Raw genomic sequence first — 18640 nt, forward strand, 5'->3', positions numbered from 1 at the left:
CTTATTTTCCACTCCAGATGTACTTGGGGATGCACAGGAATTTGACTTAGGATTGCTAAGCAATACCACCAACATTCAATTATCCTCCTAAGCTACTCAGAATCCTCACGTAGCTTTTTCAATCCTGCACACTACAGACACTGCTCAAATATAATGGGATGGTATGTGGTGGGGGAGGATATAAGCTGGAATTCAGCAACTCCATAACCATTCTTCTCTCTAAAAAGAAATTGATATTAAGCTTACTGTTAATTGCAACAACAGACAGAGCACAGTAAAGAATCGTACAGCTGCTATGGTCACAATACTATAATATATGATTATGGAAATTAACACACACATAATGTGATCAGATAAACACAATTCTTCAGTGTGCACTGCAGAATATGATGTCAAAGGAAGATAAGCATGAAAAAAGTAAAAATAGCATTCTACATACACAGCTGGGAGACAGAGTTAACAATTTTATATTTCAAGACTTACTACAACTACTTGATTACTAATTCAAGTTTAAAAATTACCGCCACCACCAATTTTTAATTTAAAGGAAGAAATCAAAAAAATTATCTAATAATTTATTTTATTTAGCAAAAAGGAGCTATCAATCTGGAAACCTCGTCTACTCCAGCAAACGGACTCTGCTGAGTTTTTCTGGCATGATGTTACGAGGGTCCCAGTGACTTGTAATGAGAAGATCTCAGATTGCGGGAAAGGGAACATGTTTTTCAACACACTACAGCCATGGCTATAGGACGAGCTGACCTAGGGCTGCTGAGCCTGGTATAGTATTCTGAGAACTACTCCCTGCTTCGGAGCCTTTTATAAACTGTTTCTAACTGGTATCAATATAAGCTAAAAATGGAATCTACTTTCATAAAACAGAAAAGCCTATTAATTTCTTTAAGCAGCTACAGCAATAAACAAATACAAACAACAGCAATGCACACAACTGCAGTGGCCTGCTCAGTGATGAGACTTGAGGGCCACATTTACAAGCACATTAACCAAAAGAATCTCAAGACTACCAAATGCTCACGAGACAGTTTAGTTGAAGGAATACACTCATTTATAAAGGGCTTGAACATTTTTAAATAGAACATTAAAAGGTATCTTTAGAATATTTCTGTGCCTTAGCACTTACGTTTTTGGTACACCTGGAATTACACATGTTAAAATGAGTGTTAACAGGTCGGAACAGACTAAAAAAAGTAAAATTTTAACAGGTAAAGATGAGGGGCAAGCACTTCGAGATGAGAACCAACCTCAGACTCCTCAACTGTAAACTGAGAGCGATGGACTAGAACTTTATAAGGTCCTTTTGTGTCCTTTCAATCTTTCTATAAAACTAAGAAAATGGACAATGTAAGACAATATTACACACCCACATATCCCAATGTGACGTTCTATACTCGATTCAAGGGAATCATTCTGATTTTAATGTCACATTAAGTTAAGCCCACCTCTGGGCAGCTGGCTTGGTTATACGTAATTGTAAATTATATACGCCCTACTGGGCATCTGTGCCCTATTTCCTATTTCCAAAAAAAAAGAAATGCAGGGACATTCACAGGGCAAGCTCATCATATCGTCACAGAGCACAGAGTTTTAGAACCTTCAAGTATAATACTTTACACTTACCATAAAAACAAAAGAAATAACCATGAGATAGTTACTCTGAGAAAGTATTCATATATCTAGAGGAACATGTGAGGGTGGAGATGGGGTAGAAAAGTGTGTTTTTTCCCTGAATACTATTTAATAGCTCCTGAGAAGCAACACTGTGCCATACAACATTTTATGTTAGAGACATGAGAAATGTGATGGAATGTGACAAATAATCCACAAGTGACAGTTTGTTGATGTTTGTTACAAATCTCCATTAAGGCCTAGGAAGTTTAGAGGGAGAGAAAAAACAAAGCCTAAGAAAGTAAAGTTCTTACAAATCACATCTTCTTTACCCATTTTACCTTCATTAACAAGCTTTGAGCTAATTATTACATTGAACCAAGTCCAAAATCCCATCTCCTGTCTCCAAAATCCTTCAGGTCAAATTTTAGACATTCCTTACTAGTAAGCATGGTCTGAGCAGTACTCCAAAATCAAACACCAAATTTCTGCAGCAAAATGGATAAAGTGGTACTTTAAGTGGATAAAGACTACAGGCAGCCTCTTGTTACTTCAGGCCAGATGAATACATTTTGGGACAAAATATGAGTCTTTCAGGTTTTCAGAGCTTTTTAGATTTCAGAATTATGGATACAGGATAGTAAATTTGTAGTAATTTTCTTCCCAACTGAAAAAATGTGAAGATACCCTCTTGATTATGTTATCCTGCTAGTTAACAGGATAAAGACTTTTATAATTTTTATACCATAAAACACTTTCAGAATATCTGAGATTAAGAGCCATACAATGGGGTAACTGGTACTGTTAAAAACAATGTTGTAGAATATGTAATGACATGAAAAGATGTTCACAATAGTAAAAAAAACAGTTTAGAAAAGAGTATTACTACATGATGTTTTTATTTTATTTTTTTAAAGGGGGGATATAAATCGAAACACACAGGGATTACATATGGCTGACAAAATTATCTAGATCCTTTTATTTATTTTTGCTTATCTGTATTTTCTCAATTTTCTACAGTGAACATCTAATACTTTTAAACAGAAAAAAAATTCACTTCAAAATTGATAAACTTAGTTGGAATTAGAAATACTACTTAAAAGTTCTTACCTTCGATGATACAGATATATTACAGGAAAATAAAAGAAATGCTTCTGTTTTCTGCATTTCCCCTGGTTCCACCAACAGTTAATTGCCACAAACAACACCTGTAGAGCCAAAAAAGGTTTCAAATGACTATGAATAACAACTGAAAAACTACCAAGATCTAAAAGATAAAATTATAGATATGGAACTATTCCTCTATGAAACAGAAAATATAAAAAAAATTGTTTCGAGAATTCAAAAAAGATCATCATTGACTGCTATATTAAAAAAGAAAGACTCTTATCTGTAGTGTCTAGCTAGGACTGTGAATATTTTGGAGTCTGGCCCAAGAGGAAAATAATTTGCTTTGAATCCTAAAGTGAATGAGCACCAAAGAGCTTTTTCTAAGAATGTCTACACTAAAATTTAGTAAAAAGATGTCTTTTGATAGTCAGACTGAGCATCTGAGAATGAAAAAATGTTACCTACAAATAAAACATGACAAATTTCAAAGGACTATTTTTAATGACTAGATTAAAAACTAATAAGATAACTAATAAGATGATTAAAGCTATTTTCTACAATGTAGTACTGAATAGCAAAAATATGGAATAAGTAAATATTTATAGGTGGACACTGAAGTATTTAAGGGGAAGTGTCTCTATGTCTGTAATTTACTTTGAAATGTACCAAAAAATAGTAGATAGATTGGAGCAGTTTCTTAATTTTGGCAGTATTAACATTTAGGGCTTGAACTGTTATGGGTTCATTTGGGTTGTTTATTGTTTTTTTTTCGTTGTTATGTTTGTTTTGTTGTGGGGGGCCGTCCTACACAATGGATGTAGGATGTTTAGCAGTATCTCTGGCCTCTCTACCCACTAGATGCCACTAGCGTCCCCCTCTCAAATACTGACAACCAAAAAAAAAAAGAGTCTCTAGACATTGTCAAAGGTATCCTTGGGGACAAAACTCTAGTTGAGAACCACTGATTAGAGGAATGTTAAGATAAATACATGATAAAACAATAAAAAGCTAACAGTAGGATTTAAGTGGTTGAATATATGTAAAATTGCTTCATCTTTGCTATATGTTTAAAAATTTTTATAACAAAGTCTTGAAAAATATGAAGACTACAAATAAAAAGTCACTTTCAGATGCCTTATACTTACTAGATAGCACTATTGCTCAAACTTAGTGGAAACTCTTTACAGCTCCTTTTAGAGTCTATGAGAAAGAAAAGCAACAATATCTTTACCTAAAGTTAATACCTCATTTTTTTACTCAAAAATAGGACACAATCTACCATGTTTGCTAATTTTAATAAGCAATGTGGCTCAAAAGATTTTTGCCTGTTTCCAAAAATAAACCCACTCCTTTGCCCTTCTGAGAACACAGAACAATTAAGTTCTGAATTTGAAAGGAGCTGGGGAACATTTTTGAAAAAAGCAGTGCCCGTCAGTTGTTTATGGCACTATGACCTCCACCACTTGTGTCATCTTTTAACAAACCACTGTGCCCTCTGAGCCTGATGTCCTGCTTCAGAAACAGGGACACCGGCATCTGCTTGGAGAGCGATCTTGAGGCACAGCACAGGGCCAGGCAGGCTCAAATACTATTCCTACGTAATCGCTCTGGAGAACATACTGCTTAAGTTGACAACGAGATAACAAGGAATTGACACCTAAAATAGAATTGATTCTCCCCTTGTTCCCCACATGTTCTCTAAATTCAGAATGACTGACAAGGTGATGATTTCCTTTATGCTAACATACTACTTGCTTCCATTAGATTCTCGTTTCCTCCCTAGATGTGTACACCAGTTTGGTTACTATTTGCCATTTAAAACTGGGGTGGGGGGCAGTAAAGGAGAATAGATCAAAACCATGGGCCCACGGTTAGAACACAAAATCACAACACTCCTCTCCAAAAAAAATAATCGGTTTTATATGGAATGAAGACTTATATTTAAACAGTACTTGGTACTACATCCAGGCATACGTAATTATTAAAAATGCTGTGTAGGAAGCCTAGCCATCATTTAGAACATTGTTTCTAAAAGCCAACTGAGAGTCCCAAATGAACTCTGGAACTTGGCTGCCTGCAGAAGTAACCTCAAATCAGTGGTTCCCAGCAGCAGCCTCTGTGGGATGCTTTTCTGCAGGAAGCAATGACTGGGGGGAGGCTACAGGGCATGTGGTAGGCAAGGGATCTGGTACATACTCGGCATCGCTCAAAACTGCTCTGCACAGGGAACAGTCATCCAATCATCCTGGAGCAGATCTAAATGCTCTGCCCAACTCTGATGTTAGAGAAAACCTGTTTGTTATTACTCAAGCCCAGAACCTAACTCCACTTTGTATATGAAACCAAAGCATGTTTTTTGTGTTCACTGAATTTCTCAGACAGCAACATGTGTCAATTGAGGGCAGAAAGTGCTTTGTTTGGTTCAGAACCTTACCAAGAGCTGTTCACTGTTTAGAAAAATCAAATCACCGAGAGCAATGCCCCTATGCTATCTGAGACCAATACATCACATCTTTATCAGTCCACATTTCTAACGGTCCCATACACAGTAGCTCTACATAAAGGTACAAGGACCTATTTTGTCCAAGCATTTACAGATTGAAACACATGATTTAATTACACACTACTTTTCCTCCCCCTCCCCACATTTATGTTACAATTAGTACATTAGATTAACTATTTTGAAATTATATCTGTAGTGAAGTTTTCTCATCTATGAATTCTTTTTCAGGACAGAAAAAGGAATAAATATAAAATAAATGTTCTATAAAGAGCAACTAGGATCCAGTGGTTTTGAAACCACTGCCATACAGATGGCTCATTTGCCTATATATCCTTCTTATCTAGCACAAAGGCTGCATTCATTAAATATTTGTTGAATATAGTTCTGGTCCAAGTACAGGTTATTTAAAAGGTTGGTGTGCTATACTATAGTCATTATGTATTAAATGTCTCCTAAATAAAATATCTATATCAAATATCAAAGGGAAATATCAAAAGGAGATTCAACTAGGACTTTCGGTCCCCTACTTTAGCAATGAAACCAAACAGCATGACCCCTGGGATGAGCACTGGCCTATGTCATGAGATGCAGAATCTAATCCCACTCCTGCACTAATCAACTATGACCATCACAATATGAAATCCTGGTTCTTTAAAGAAGGCTCTACAATTTACAAAGTGCTCCTGGCCTTCACCATGGCAAAATCAGCCATCTGGGTAAGGTGTCCCTGCAACATGACTGACAGTCATCTGATTCTTAGGCCAAATGTCAGTATTACCTGGTCTGAAAGCTGACTCGCTGCTTGCTCAATTTCTGCCCTGGCAGCGATGGACTGTCCACACCACGGGGCGTAGAAGAAGAGCAGAACCACCTCCGAATCCCGGCGAACATGCTCTGCGTAGTCCAGCTGACCCTGGAAGAGGTCAAGAACCGGAGACCTCGAGGAGAAAAAGCTGACAGGTGGCTTTGCTGGTAATATCACATCTTTTGCTCGACTAAAAAAGAGCAAACAAACAAGATCGCTAAGTTTTCTTCTTCTAACAATACCATCACATGGAAGGAGAACGAAGCTTGAAAGTCTTTTTTTGAATAAGGAAATGGAGTCCCCAAAACACTGTCCTGGAGTAAAAAAGTAATATTCTGTGCTAAGGGAACACGTGGCTGCGAATGAAAGACACGAATAACATGTTGGAAACTGTTCTAATACTGTCTCCTCAAGAGCAGGAAAAGTATGTCTTTGAATAATCCATATTCTTGCCTCCACACACAAAAGACTTATCCTCAGCTCTTAGCAACCTTGTTCTCCACAGAAGCCACTGATCAGCAGAACGTCAAGAGCCACCCGTAAGCTCATTAGAATTAAGAGGAGGGAGCACATGTGGCTACCGCTAATAAGATTTCTATGGGAAATGCTTATAATCAACTCAACTTTGAAAAAACTTTTAAGTGTATGAGCTGGAGCTGGCCTGTGCTTATCCAGGGCATTCAGGCAAATATAATAATTAAATAATAATACAGATTTCACCAGATATATATCATAATCCAAAGGTTAATGTAGATGAGTAACAGAGCAACAGCCCATTTAACTAGAAAACAGGCTTCCTGAGTATCTGAGGTTCCCAGAAGGGAGAGGTCAGGAGAAGAAAGAAAATTGAACAAATGGTCTGAAGTCACAGAGCTGCCACAACTTCCCCCAGCGAAGACAAAAAGGTCTTGGCTGAGGCCACTATGTTAAAGGAGCCTAAAAACACCTTGAGCTGTCCACATATCTGCACTAACATGGCATAAAACCATCATAGCAGTTTAGCTAAGAACTCAACAGAGGAAATAAAAATCGAACTCTAAAAAATATTCTATTAACCCAAAAGAAGGCAGAGAAGGACCAAGAAAGGGACAAAAACAGAAGGTACAAATGAGAAACGAATAGCCAGAAGGTAAACTTAAACCCAACCATATCAATAATTACATTAAATGTAAAAGGACCAAACCACCCAATTAAAAAGAGACTGCCAGACTGGATAATGAAGCAAGACCCAACCATATGCTATATGAAATAGGCACATTTTAAACATAAAGACATAGACAGGATGAACGCATATGGATGAGGAAAGATAAACCATCTAAACAGTAAGCATAAGAAAGCTGAAGTAACTCATTAAGTGAAAAGATAAACTACGGTATACTCTTACAATTAAATGTTACTCAGCAATAAAAAAAGAACTGATACATACTATAATTGGATGAGTCTCAAAAAAATTACACTTAATGAAAGAAGTCAGATGCTAAGGAATACATAAACTATAAATACATTTTTATGAAATCCCAAACAGGCAAAACTAATCTATAATGAAATAAATCACATCAGTGGTTGTCTAAAGTGGGGAGTAGGGCAGAGACTAACTGCAGAAGGGTGCCAAGAAAATTTTCTGGGGAGAAGAAATGTTTTATATCTTGATTGAGAGAATGGAGGTGGTTACATTTGTCAAAAGTCATTGACCTATACACATAAAATGTGTGAATTTTACTAAATGTGAATTATACCACAATTAAGTTAATGAAAAAAAGCCTGGCTAGTGTGTCACCTCAGTAAGGCTTGCTCTGATGACTCCACCAGAAGTAGGTAGCCCTCGTTTTTTTTCTCTAAGCTCCTTCTTGGTTGCTTTCATAGCCCTCACCAAAATCTGTTACTTATTTTACCCATTTATTATCTATCTACTCTGCCAGATCATTAAGTCCACAAGGGTAAGAACCCTATCTTTTGTACTGTTAGAACCTCATTGTTTAGAAGCTCCTGGTACTCTGAAGTTCAATAACTGACAAAACGAACAAACCTACCCCACTTACCTCACCTGAACATATGTGAAAGGAAATTAAATATAAATCCATAAGACATATTATTAAGAATAGTCTGGAAGTATCAAAGTGCCAGAAAACCCATTTGCTTTACTAGGGATAATTCTAAGGGCCACCTAATTACGTTCTAACTCAGTACCTCCATATCTCCAGGTTCCACATACATGGACTAAAAATATTCTTAAAAAAAAAAAAAAAATTTAAAGTTCTTTTTTTATTGTCCCTGACATGTACTACATTGTAGTTAGGCCTATGATGGTTGCACCTGTACTGAACAGGTACAGACTTTTTTATCTTGTCTTTATTCCCAAAACAATACAGTATAACAACTATTTACAGAGCATTTACATTGTATTAAGCATTGTAAGTAACCTAGTGATGACTTAAAGTACAAGGAGGATGTGTGCAGGTTATATGCAAATACTGTGCCATTCTGTATAAGGGACTTCAGCATCTAAAGATTTGGGTAGCTGAAGGGGGTCTTGGAACCAATCCCCCCACAGATACCGTGGGAAGCCTATGGCAGGAAGGAGGAACAGGAAAGGTGCTGCCAGCTCTGAGATATGTAGCAGACAGCCCGATACTTAGAACCAAAAAAGAAAACATATAAACACCCAAGACCTAGAGTCTTGGTCATTTAATATGAGAGAGAGTTCCACATCCTCCTCTGCATCTAGGTGTTAGCTTCCTAAATTAAGAAGACAGTTTTAAATACATTACTTCCCTTTTTTAACCAAAAATTATTAACATCATAACGTAGTGGTGTCAAATGGTGGAGCATCTATTTATTCACTCAAACTAACATTTTAATCCTCTACACAGGGAGATTTGTCTATGTAAAATATCTTCATAACATGAAAAAGTCAAGTCACTTACACGGTAATTCAAAAAAACGTTCGCTGAGAAAACCTTATTGTGCTTCAGGTACTGTACTAGGTACCAAGGTGACAGCAGTGAGCATGATATGCTCTCAAAGGGCTTACTTTCTCAGAGAGGAAGACAGGCAACCAAACATGTAAACAACAAATAACAACACAAAATGATCACTGCTCTGTGGGAAATTTAACAAGGCGATGTGACAGGGAACCTGGAAGCTCCTCTGATGGGCTGGTGGTCAGAGTGGTACCTTTTAAATGGAGATCTGAATGACAAGAAGACAGCCATGCAAAGAGGTGAGGAGGACCCTGTGGCAAGAGTGACACAGTTTCAAGAACTCCAAAATTCTGCCCTTTGGAGGTATTATTTTTCTACTATTCCAATTGCATATTAAGTGTCAAATAATGCAATCTGGAAATGTAGGTCTGTGACAGCCAAAGGATAATCGTCAACTTAGTACTGCTGCTTTGCATGTTCGGAGCAGTCCCCTAAATGAGTCAGATATAATGTGTGGCCCATCAAAAAGCAAAAAGAGAAGACAGACAAATGCCTCTGCTCCATCAGAAACATTCAATTTCCATTTAACTCTTCAATGTGCTAAACGTTTTTGAGAAACTATCCCTAGATCAAAGATATCCTGGCAGCTTTCGGGTACAAAGAAAACTAAAAAACTGGCTGCAAACAGTTGCAGACCTGCAACTCCCAATTTTTGTATGAGATTTATACTCTACACCTCCTTTCCAAAAGGATCTGAAGCAGCTGTGAAATTACAAAATGCAATAAAGTAAAAGGAACATATATACACATGCATACAGATTAGATGCACACACAATTTTTCCCTCCAAATCAAGATAAAAGGAAAATGAGCAAGGCAAAGTCATGGAGATTCAATGCACAGAAAAGCAGGTAGCATAGAGATTAAAAGCCCAGAAACGCACAATTATTAGTTATGTTTCAACCCCAAATCAACCTTTTTTATGCTATCTGGTTTGAACTCAGCTAAGCAGCAGACACTGAAGAGGACTCTCATTTATTTCAAGCCTGAAGCTATTAACGCAAATTAAATTTTAAAAAATCCTACTCTCCCTTAAGTCTCTGTCTTCATTAATGCAATGATCTTAAAAAGTGAAATGGGAAAAACGGGCCAGAAATGTTCGAGTCAGTTGTACAGCAATAAAATAGTATCGTGACACCATTCAATCAAACAGGACTCAAAAAAATCAATCTGAGTCTATTAAAAGACTGTCAAATTTGCCAGTGACACAGAAAGGAGTTGGATAGGCACTCTGGCTCATTCTCCTAACCTGAAGCAGGTAGTGCTCTGCGTGCTCTCGTATCTGGATTTACGCTCCTCCTTCTTGAAATCTCATAGGACTTTCATATCTATTGTCATGTTCTCTCAGAACACACACTAACGGTTATTTCCAAAGATAGGCTAAAGTCAGTAAGCTCCCCACTCTTATACGGCGAAAACACTTCTCCTTCCTAATATGAACCCAAATGCCACCTTGAAAGTACTCTATCTTGTAAAATATTTTGTGTATTTTCCTTGATAAAGATGATAAACAGCAAGGTTAAAAGTCTTGTACCTGACAAGGATTCACATCAGAGCTCAGACACTTAATAGGTGTGTATGATTTGGGACAAGTTTTGTAATATGACCAAGCTCACCTCCTCTATCTATAAATTGGACGGATAAGAGTATATCCAGATTTTACTGGAGATCGAGATTGAAATGATCCATACTAGGCTCTCAGATTCAGTGTTAAATGAATAAATGCAGTCATGTAAGCTGTAGTTCTCAAGCAGGCAATTTTGCAGGGACATTTAGCAGTATCTGGAGACATTTTTGGTTGTTACATCTGGGAGGTGTATGCTACTGGTATTTAATAGGTACAAGCCAGGGATGCTGCTAAACATCCTAAACGATGAACAAGAGAGTCCTCCACAACAAAGAATTATCTGGCCCAAAATATCAACAGTGTCAAGACTGAAAAACCCGGCTGGTAGTACAGCACCTGGCACATGGCAAATGCTCAATGAAATAGTTATTCTAATTTGTTCTCTTTCAACTACAATCCCCCATCTTTTGACCCCTCTTTGACAGTATGGGCCACACACTGTCCTTAACATCCTCAATAAAAATGTTCCAAGTTGAAATCTTCCTCGTGGCTAATACACCAGTCAGCAGCAACACAGACTTATAAACTGGAGTTCCAGGAGATACTCTGTGGATTTGGGAGGCCAAAAGTACTCCTGAAATTTAAAGTAAATTTTGTATTTGTATACTTTGTCAAAGACAGGCACACTGACTTTAATTTTTCCTGCTTATCATGCACCAGCCTACTCAGGCCTTCCTAGTTCCAAGAAAATACCAGGCTTGTCCAGCCCAGGGACCTTTGCACTTGCTGTTCCCTCTACTTTGGACACTCTTCCCCTAGATTTTCCCAATGATGCTGGCCCTTTACCCTTCTTGTGTAAGCTTCTTATGTGGCTTCCTTAGGAAAGCCTTTCTGCCTCACCCTCATTGCTTCTATTTCCTGTACAGTATATACAGTACAGTTTGTTTACTGCCTGTCCGACCCACCGGAATGGACAGCAGAAACTTTTATCTTCGCCGCTCACCTGGATGAATGGTCCCAAGAGGGAAGGTGCGGATAAAAATAATCGTTAGATCAATGAGTGCATGAATCTTCAACGGGATCTGGGACTCTAATGGTTGTGAATCATTACACTCGAGGCATAAGGGAAACCAAGTGTGATAAATTTGGGTACTACAGCCTGGGCAGAAGTGACAGGTGCGACCCCAAGAAATCCCAACTGAGCAGCTCAGAACCTGGCCCACCTCCCCCGGTAATAAATGGGATGAAGGGGCTCCGAGCAGCACGGGAAAATCTTGCCATATGACTGGCTGGCCGGCCAGGGAAAGGGAACTGAGGCCGGCATTGCCACAGGCTGTGGGAGGGTCAAGTCCCTCGCTCCCAGCAGTCAAGCCTGACTTTTCCCAGCGGGAGCCGCTACAACCCCTGACCCGGCCACGCGCTGCCGGCCAGGCCGGGGAGCGCCGGGCCGGGGACCTAGGGGTGCGGGCCGCCTCACCTGCAGGTAAACTTGAGGGCAAGGAGCAGCGCGCATCCGAGCGCCACCGCCCCGCAGAGCAGCTCGGGCCGCCGGCGTGCCATGAGGGAGGCGCCACGCAATCCGCGACGGAGTCGGCCCGCCGAGGACACTCCAGTCGGGACCGGGCTGAGGGAGCCGGAGCCCGCGGGGCCTCCGCCGCCGCCACCCTCGTCCTCGGCGTCGTCGCTGCTGCTGCTGCTGCTGCTGCTGCTGCTGCCGCCGCTGCCGCGGCCTCCGCATTCCGACATTACATGCTCCCCGTCGCCAGCTTTATACCTCTGCCGCCACTGCCGAGGGCCAGAGGGCCCGGGCCGGCTTGTCGCTCCCCAATCCCGCAGCTCGCCGCGCCCGCTAACCGGGACGCTCCACGTCAGCCCTGTCGCCGCCGCGGCTCCGCCCCCAAGCAGGCGGCCCCACCCCCGGCCACGGAGTCTGCGCGGACGCTGACACCTCCCGGAAGCCCCGCCTCCGGAAGGCACGCCCCCTCACCCACGGAGTTTGCGTGGTTTACCTCCCCGCCCGCTTCTCGGGCGGGCCCGGCCCTGGGTCTACAGAGTCTGCGCAGGCGCCGGGACGAGCGTGTGACCACGCCCACTCTGGGGCCCGCCGGACGCGGAAAGGCGGACCCTCGGAAGGCGGGGTGTCCCAGCCTAGCCCACTGGGTTTTAAGAGCCGTGTTGATGATAGAACACGTGCCCACTAGTCTCACTACAGGCCGCGGAGGACATAGATGTCTTTTATTATCCCCACTTAACGGAAGGAAAACGGATGCAAAGGCAAGAAGTGTCCAAGGACCCAGGAATGAGACGGAAACCATCACTCGACCTCGGTTTGCACGTCTCTGTAAAATGGGGTATTAGCAATATCTCTCTCGCAGGGTTGTTTTGAAGATTAGATGAGGTAATTGATGGAAAGTGCCGGGCCCATAGTGAGTGCTCAGTAAAAGCTTAGTTACTGTTGTCTCCCAATGTCAACGATCTACATCAATTAAGTGCTGTATGACTGAGGACCTTCTCCCTACACTGGAGCCCAGGGAGGAGAGTCTATGCTGCCTGTACTAGTTTTACCGACGGGGAAACTGAGGCTTAGACAAGTCACTTGACCGAAAGAGGCCACAAAGCTAGTAGGTGAGAACTTGAGACAGGCAGGCCATCCTGGCTGAGAAGCCACTCCAGTGACTCATTGCTGACTCTAAATCTTCCCTGACTCTAAATGTTAGGTCCTTTCTAAGTTTTGTGATTAAAAGGGACAAGTCAGTGAGGGATGAAATGGGATTTGAGAGTGCCAGGAATCATTTCCGTGGGAGAGGGACAAATGTCCCTGGGGCTGAGTGAATGTCCATAATTACACAACTGCTGGGGCCAGCAGATAAGACTTGACTTCACTAGAGCAAATAAAACAAACCAAGCAAATAAAACTCTGAGAGAACTAAGGCAGTTTGAGGCCAGGCAAAAAAAAAACAAAAAACAAAGTATGACCAAGAGCCAGAAGCTAAGGTGAGGGTCGTACCTCTGTCACAGGTCACCTTGGCAGCTCTGGTACAAGGTTTCCAGAAAGATAAAATACAACTGCCAATGGCTACCTTGCTAGATGGACCAGAGCATTCAGTGGGTCAACCTACACTTGTCATTTTGCTATTTGTCTTCTATATCTTTTGTCTTTTTTGTTCCTTCTTTTCTTTTTTGTTCCAAGTAGATTCTTTCTAGTATACCATTAATTCCTTTAATGATTTTAAACTTTTTATTATATTCTTAGTGGTTGCTCTAGGGATTACGATATATTTTTTTAGAATTTCTACTTCAGATTTATACTAACTTAATTCCAATTAAGATATAGAAACTGTGCCAACATAGTTCTGTTCTCGCCTCTTTTTTGTGCTATTATTACTCTTTTTGTATGTTATATTACAAACCCAATAATACACTGTTGTTTTATATAATCTGGTTTAAAGAAGCTAAGAAGAGAAAAAATATATTTCTAGTTTTTCTATCTATACTAACCTTATTTACCATTTCTAGTCCTCTTGATTTCCTTGCATAGATTTGTTACATGGTATATTACTAATGAAAACAAATATGGTCAAAAGTCACCAGTTCTCATTCACAGTAGTTTGCTAAGACAACTCTGTACTTCCATAAGACACCTGTCATTTGCACAGGCCTTTATAAGGTTCAAAGTACTTGTGCTGCCTGTGGATTATCTTGTGAAGCCCACAATACCTGTGGCAATGCAGGGTGGCATCTTACAAGCCAAGAAACCATCTGGATGGTTCTTTTCCTCTTCTCTTTCTAGGCATCTGGCTGCTGCTCTAGTACCAGAACATTCTGAAACAATGATAAATTCATTTCAGACTACACCAGGCCATCAGGGTCAGGCTGTACTATTCTTCAAGGCTAGGTCAGCCCTAACTTGTCCACATCAATCAGAATACAAGCTTTTGTGGCCACTTTTTTTATACCATGATGAAGCTGGTGGAGTTTGAGTAGGGGGCGAGAGGAAGATTATAATTATTAATCCTTTCTTAGAACTAGAGAGAAATAACTTTCATTCATTTGTAAAGCTTGCAAGCATTTACTTACCAATTGGGGTGTGCCTAACAAGGCAGGTGATGCAGAGGGAAACCCAAGCCCTAAGCCTGGGTATTCTGGACAGTGGCGGCTGTGTTTCTTTGAGACTTTGTATCAAGACTACAGAATTAGCTTTCCAAAAATTGGCATTCATCCTTTGCAAATAACAAGAGGCCAACTAAAGAGTATTTGGAACTTGCACTAACTGCCGGGGGAATGTGTTCTTCAGTTTCCCAATGGATGCAGGTCCCTGGAACTAAGTGGAAATGAATGTCAAGAAAGAGCAGACAGTCCAGGGAAGGGCATGGGTGATGGAGAGAAGCAAGCACCTTCAGCACCTGCCTGCCTGCCCAGGGTGCCTCCGTCACAGGGTGAGAGGACTGGGGAGAGGATGGAGTCCCTGAGAGCAGCTAGGACCCAAATATAACCTCCCAAAAGCCTCTCCAGGGATGACAGGGGCAGCTCATTGCAGCCAACAAAACTTGCACGTGAATATTCATATTTCCAAGAGCCAAAAAGTAGAAACAATCCAAATGTCCATCAACAGAGGAATGGATAAACAAAAGGTGGTATATCTGTTAACAGTATTATTTGGCAGTTAGGAATAAAGCGCTCATACCTGCTAACATGGATGAACCTTGAAAATATTATATTGAGTGAAAGATGTCTGTCACAAAAGGCCACATAGAGTATGAATCCACTGATACGAACTGTCCAGAGCAGGAAATTCATACAGAAAGCAGATCAGTGGTTGCCCATGGCTTGAGAGGCAGGGGAAGAAGGTAGACTGGTGTGTGTTTTTTCAGGGAATGAAAATATTCTAAAACTCACTGTAGTAATTGTAACAGGATATTTGAAATAGACTAAAAGTCACTGAATTGTACTTTAAAATGGTAAAAGTTTTGTTACGTGAACTTTTACCTCAATTTCTTAAATGTTGGGGGGAAAAAATCCATCTTGTAGAGGTAAACATGTTCAAGGAGACATGCCAATGATTACTGTTTCCCCTACTATCACTACTGGAATTTTGCTCTTCATGCTCACCCCACAGCCTCATCACACCACTTTCTCCTCCTGCAAAGTTATCCATTCACTTCTAGGATGGGGATGTGACTTCACCGTGGAATAATTAACATTGACTTCCTAGTGCTGAGACCAAGGCTGTGGCAGTTGGGGTTCTTAGCTGCAAATCAGAGCAAGATACTGGCTGATTTGCGCAGAAATGCAGTTCACTGAAAGGATGGTTGAGAGCACAGAGAATCAACAGCAAAGTTGAAAGCTGAGAAAAAGAAAATGCAGGGGAATGTGAAAAACAAAATCCTCATCTTGACCACTCACAGGACCTCCACCTCTAAGTTTTGAGCCTAGATTCCAAAGGTTAAGACAACCAACTTTTTAATCTGTAAACCAAAACAGGGCACCAGAGACTTTTTTTTTTGACATTTCTTCTCCCTGGAAAGAGGACAAAAGAAGATTAGGAGAAAGTATGGAGAAGACAAAAATGAAATGAAGGCCATCAAACTAGGAATACCTAGCAGAATAGTAACACCGCCAGTCTATTCTACAGAAAAGGTCACTCCTAACAGATGATTTGGCAAGTAGGATGCACGCCTAATGCTGCTGCCAAATACAACTGGTCCCACTGCCTTCCCACACCTGGAAGGAAACCAGTCTCTCCTATTATCTTCAAGGAGTAACGGGCTTCTTGTCACTCTGCAGCCCCTGGTTCTGCTAAACACTCTACTTCTCTCATCTCACTACTTGCAGCTCTGCCCTCCTCTCCACCCTGGCTGGACTCATGCAAAAAACAAAGACCCCTTTCTGTTTCCCCCTTGACTGAAAGGCTACTCATTCAAGGTCATTTTCATTCTCTCAATGAGGAAGTGACTTTGCCTGAGGGTTTGCAGGGTTGGTACGTCACAGCCTGGCAGATGCCCGTCTTCCAAGTCTGTCAGCAATTCTCCCCAACCCCCAAGAAGGACTCTGCACTGGCAATGTCCTCACGAGTAGCTGCCTCCCCATATCCTAATGGCTCTTCTCCCTCACTCGCTGTGTCCCAGCCTCTGAAGCACGTTAGAGTCTGAGTGAGGACAGTTTAGCACTTTCTTTGTCTCCGCCAGCCCATGCCTTCAGTGGTCTGGCAACAACCAAACACACCTGTCTCTGCGGGATCCCACAGCCCACATCTTAGCTGACCATGCTAAGCTGACCTTGCTAATTACTCATCTGAATGAAACACAGACGAGCACCTAGAAGAGTTACCGTGTCAGTCAACAAGAGAAGACTTGTGGCAACCTAAGTGCAGAGGAGACTGGGATAGTAAAAGTTGCTTTCTCGTCCCTTTAATTTACATCCTGTCACCAACTGCTTAAATGTTATTTTAAAAGTCAAACCTTGTGATTTTAGTACGCAGTTTCAACAATTCTTTGTGGGGAAAGGACCACACCAAAAAGTGAAAGACATCTACATATAAAATCTTTATTACAGGCAATATTGGTCCATACACTACACAATACCAACAGTACAAGTTTAATCTTTCAAAATCATCATTTAAACAGCAAAAGACCAAGAAATAAAATTTGAATCAGCTGAGTATTTTTCAAAATATTCTCAATGCACATTATCCTCAGTTCCCTTATAATAGTGAAACATACAAATACAGAAAAATACCCCATTTAACGTATACTAGTGTTAAATGGTTATTTGGCTTAAAATCTGAGTTAAGAAAATCCTTTTTAGCAACCTACATACAGATAAGTAGCAAACTTTATTATATTAAACAAATTCGTTCCGCTTAAAATGTGTAAAGAATTTCATCCATCATATGTTCTGATTCTAGTACAAGTGTTTAATCTCTCACCATCATGGTTCTTATCTGAAGGACCAACTCAAGGAGTCGTCCTAGGAATAACTTTATCCTCTTCCCCAACACACTTCATCCAAAAATCTGTTCAACAGATGGCAACCGGTAGCGGTCACTTAGCCATTTGATGCCAATGGTGCCGCGAGAGCATGGCCAGACCTGTTAAACAGCCCGTTTTCCTACCTACTGTGGGTTGCTGCTCAGGAGGGAGGATAGACGCCAATGCAAGCAGAAAATCTGCAGCTCCTCTGCTACGTGCCTTACAACACTTTCAATTTTTCTGGTCAATGCTCTGATTAGGTAACATACATAAAAGCCAGCATATTAGTTTAAATCTTTAAACAAAAAACTATATTTTCCAAAGTCATTATCATTTGGGGCAATTAAGTGATCTTTTCTTGCTTTGTTGAGCTTCATCTTTAGGGCGTCTCTCCTTTCCTCCCATTCGTGAAGTTCAGCGTTTCCATGTGCAAATTTACAGCTGTTCCCTTCCGTGCAGGTACCGTTCATATACCTGTTAGGGCAAGTCAGCTTGGTAAGCGTGCACGAGTTCATAAAAATCTTAAAAATGTACGCTTCACTAGCTTTCTGATTTTGACATCCAAAATAGAGACATTGGTACTTTAAGCCCTTTAAATGTATTTAATGCAAAACACTGTCTTATTGCTACAATTCAAATATTTTCTTAAACAAAAGGTATCTTTAGGTAAATTGATTAAAATTACCTTTTCCTGATTTTATAATCTGGTAAAAAAAAAGTGAACTTCTCATAAAAGAAAAAAAGAAAAGAAAAATTCTGTTTGATGGGGAAAAAGACTACAATCCCTGATGCGGTGGAAAGAAATCAGAAGTGACATTAGGTAAAAGATGCCTTCAATGGTTTTAAGTATTACATGGATCTAAATTTGGAAATTAAATATAAAGAGATTGAACAAAATGAGGAGCAACTCAAAATTATCTCGCTTTCCACCGAAAAATTTTCTAAGTGACCTTAAACACACGAGTGATACTAACATTTTCCTTTGACCTAAGTTCCAGATTTACACTTGAAATATTCAAAGGCAGTTTCAAGACTGATGAACATCTACGACAAGAAAGGCTGTGGTGAAAGGTTACACAATC

The 18640-nt window shown here is 40.4% G+C and overlaps 2 protein-coding genes across 5 annotated transcripts in view; both read right to left on the bottom strand.

Annotated features, from left to right (window-relative positions):
- The window catches only part of TXNDC11 (thioredoxin domain containing 11), a 55445-nt gene extending 42981 nt beyond the window's left edge, over positions 1–12464 (bottom strand). For 3 of the 4 annotated variants that reach the window (XM_039885352.1, XM_039885350.1, XM_039885351.1), the window contains exons 1-3: positions 12068–12464; positions 6018–6234; positions 2737–2834 (exon numbers count right to left, since the gene is read on the bottom strand). Coding sequence is in view for 2 of the 4 variants with exons in the window: in XM_039885350.1 (XP_039741284.1) it covers positions 2737–2793 (57 nt within the window). In the remaining 2 variants the exon portion in view is untranslated. The remainder of the gene's footprint in view (positions 1–2736; positions 2835–6017; positions 6235–12067) is intronic. The other variant, XM_039885349.1, reaches the window with a different exon arrangement.
- A 4653-nt stretch (positions 12465–17117) lies between these two features.
- Positions 17118–18640, bottom strand: part of ZC3H7A (zinc finger CCCH-type containing 7A) — a 31823-nt gene continuing 30300 nt past the window's right edge. The window contains exon 23 of the mRNA XM_039885348.1: positions 17118–18032. Coding sequence (XP_039741282.1) covers positions 17843–18032 — 190 coding nt within the window. The 3' untranslated portion in view covers positions 17118–17842. The remainder of the gene's footprint in view (positions 18033–18640) is intronic.

This window comes from Pteropus medius, unplaced genomic scaffold (genome assembly GCF_902729225.1).
Source record: "Pteropus medius unplaced genomic scaffold, Ma_sr-lr_union100, whole genome shotgun sequence".
In the NCBI taxonomy this organism is placed as follows: Eukaryota; Metazoa; Chordata; class Mammalia; order Chiroptera; family Pteropodidae; genus Pteropus; species Pteropus medius.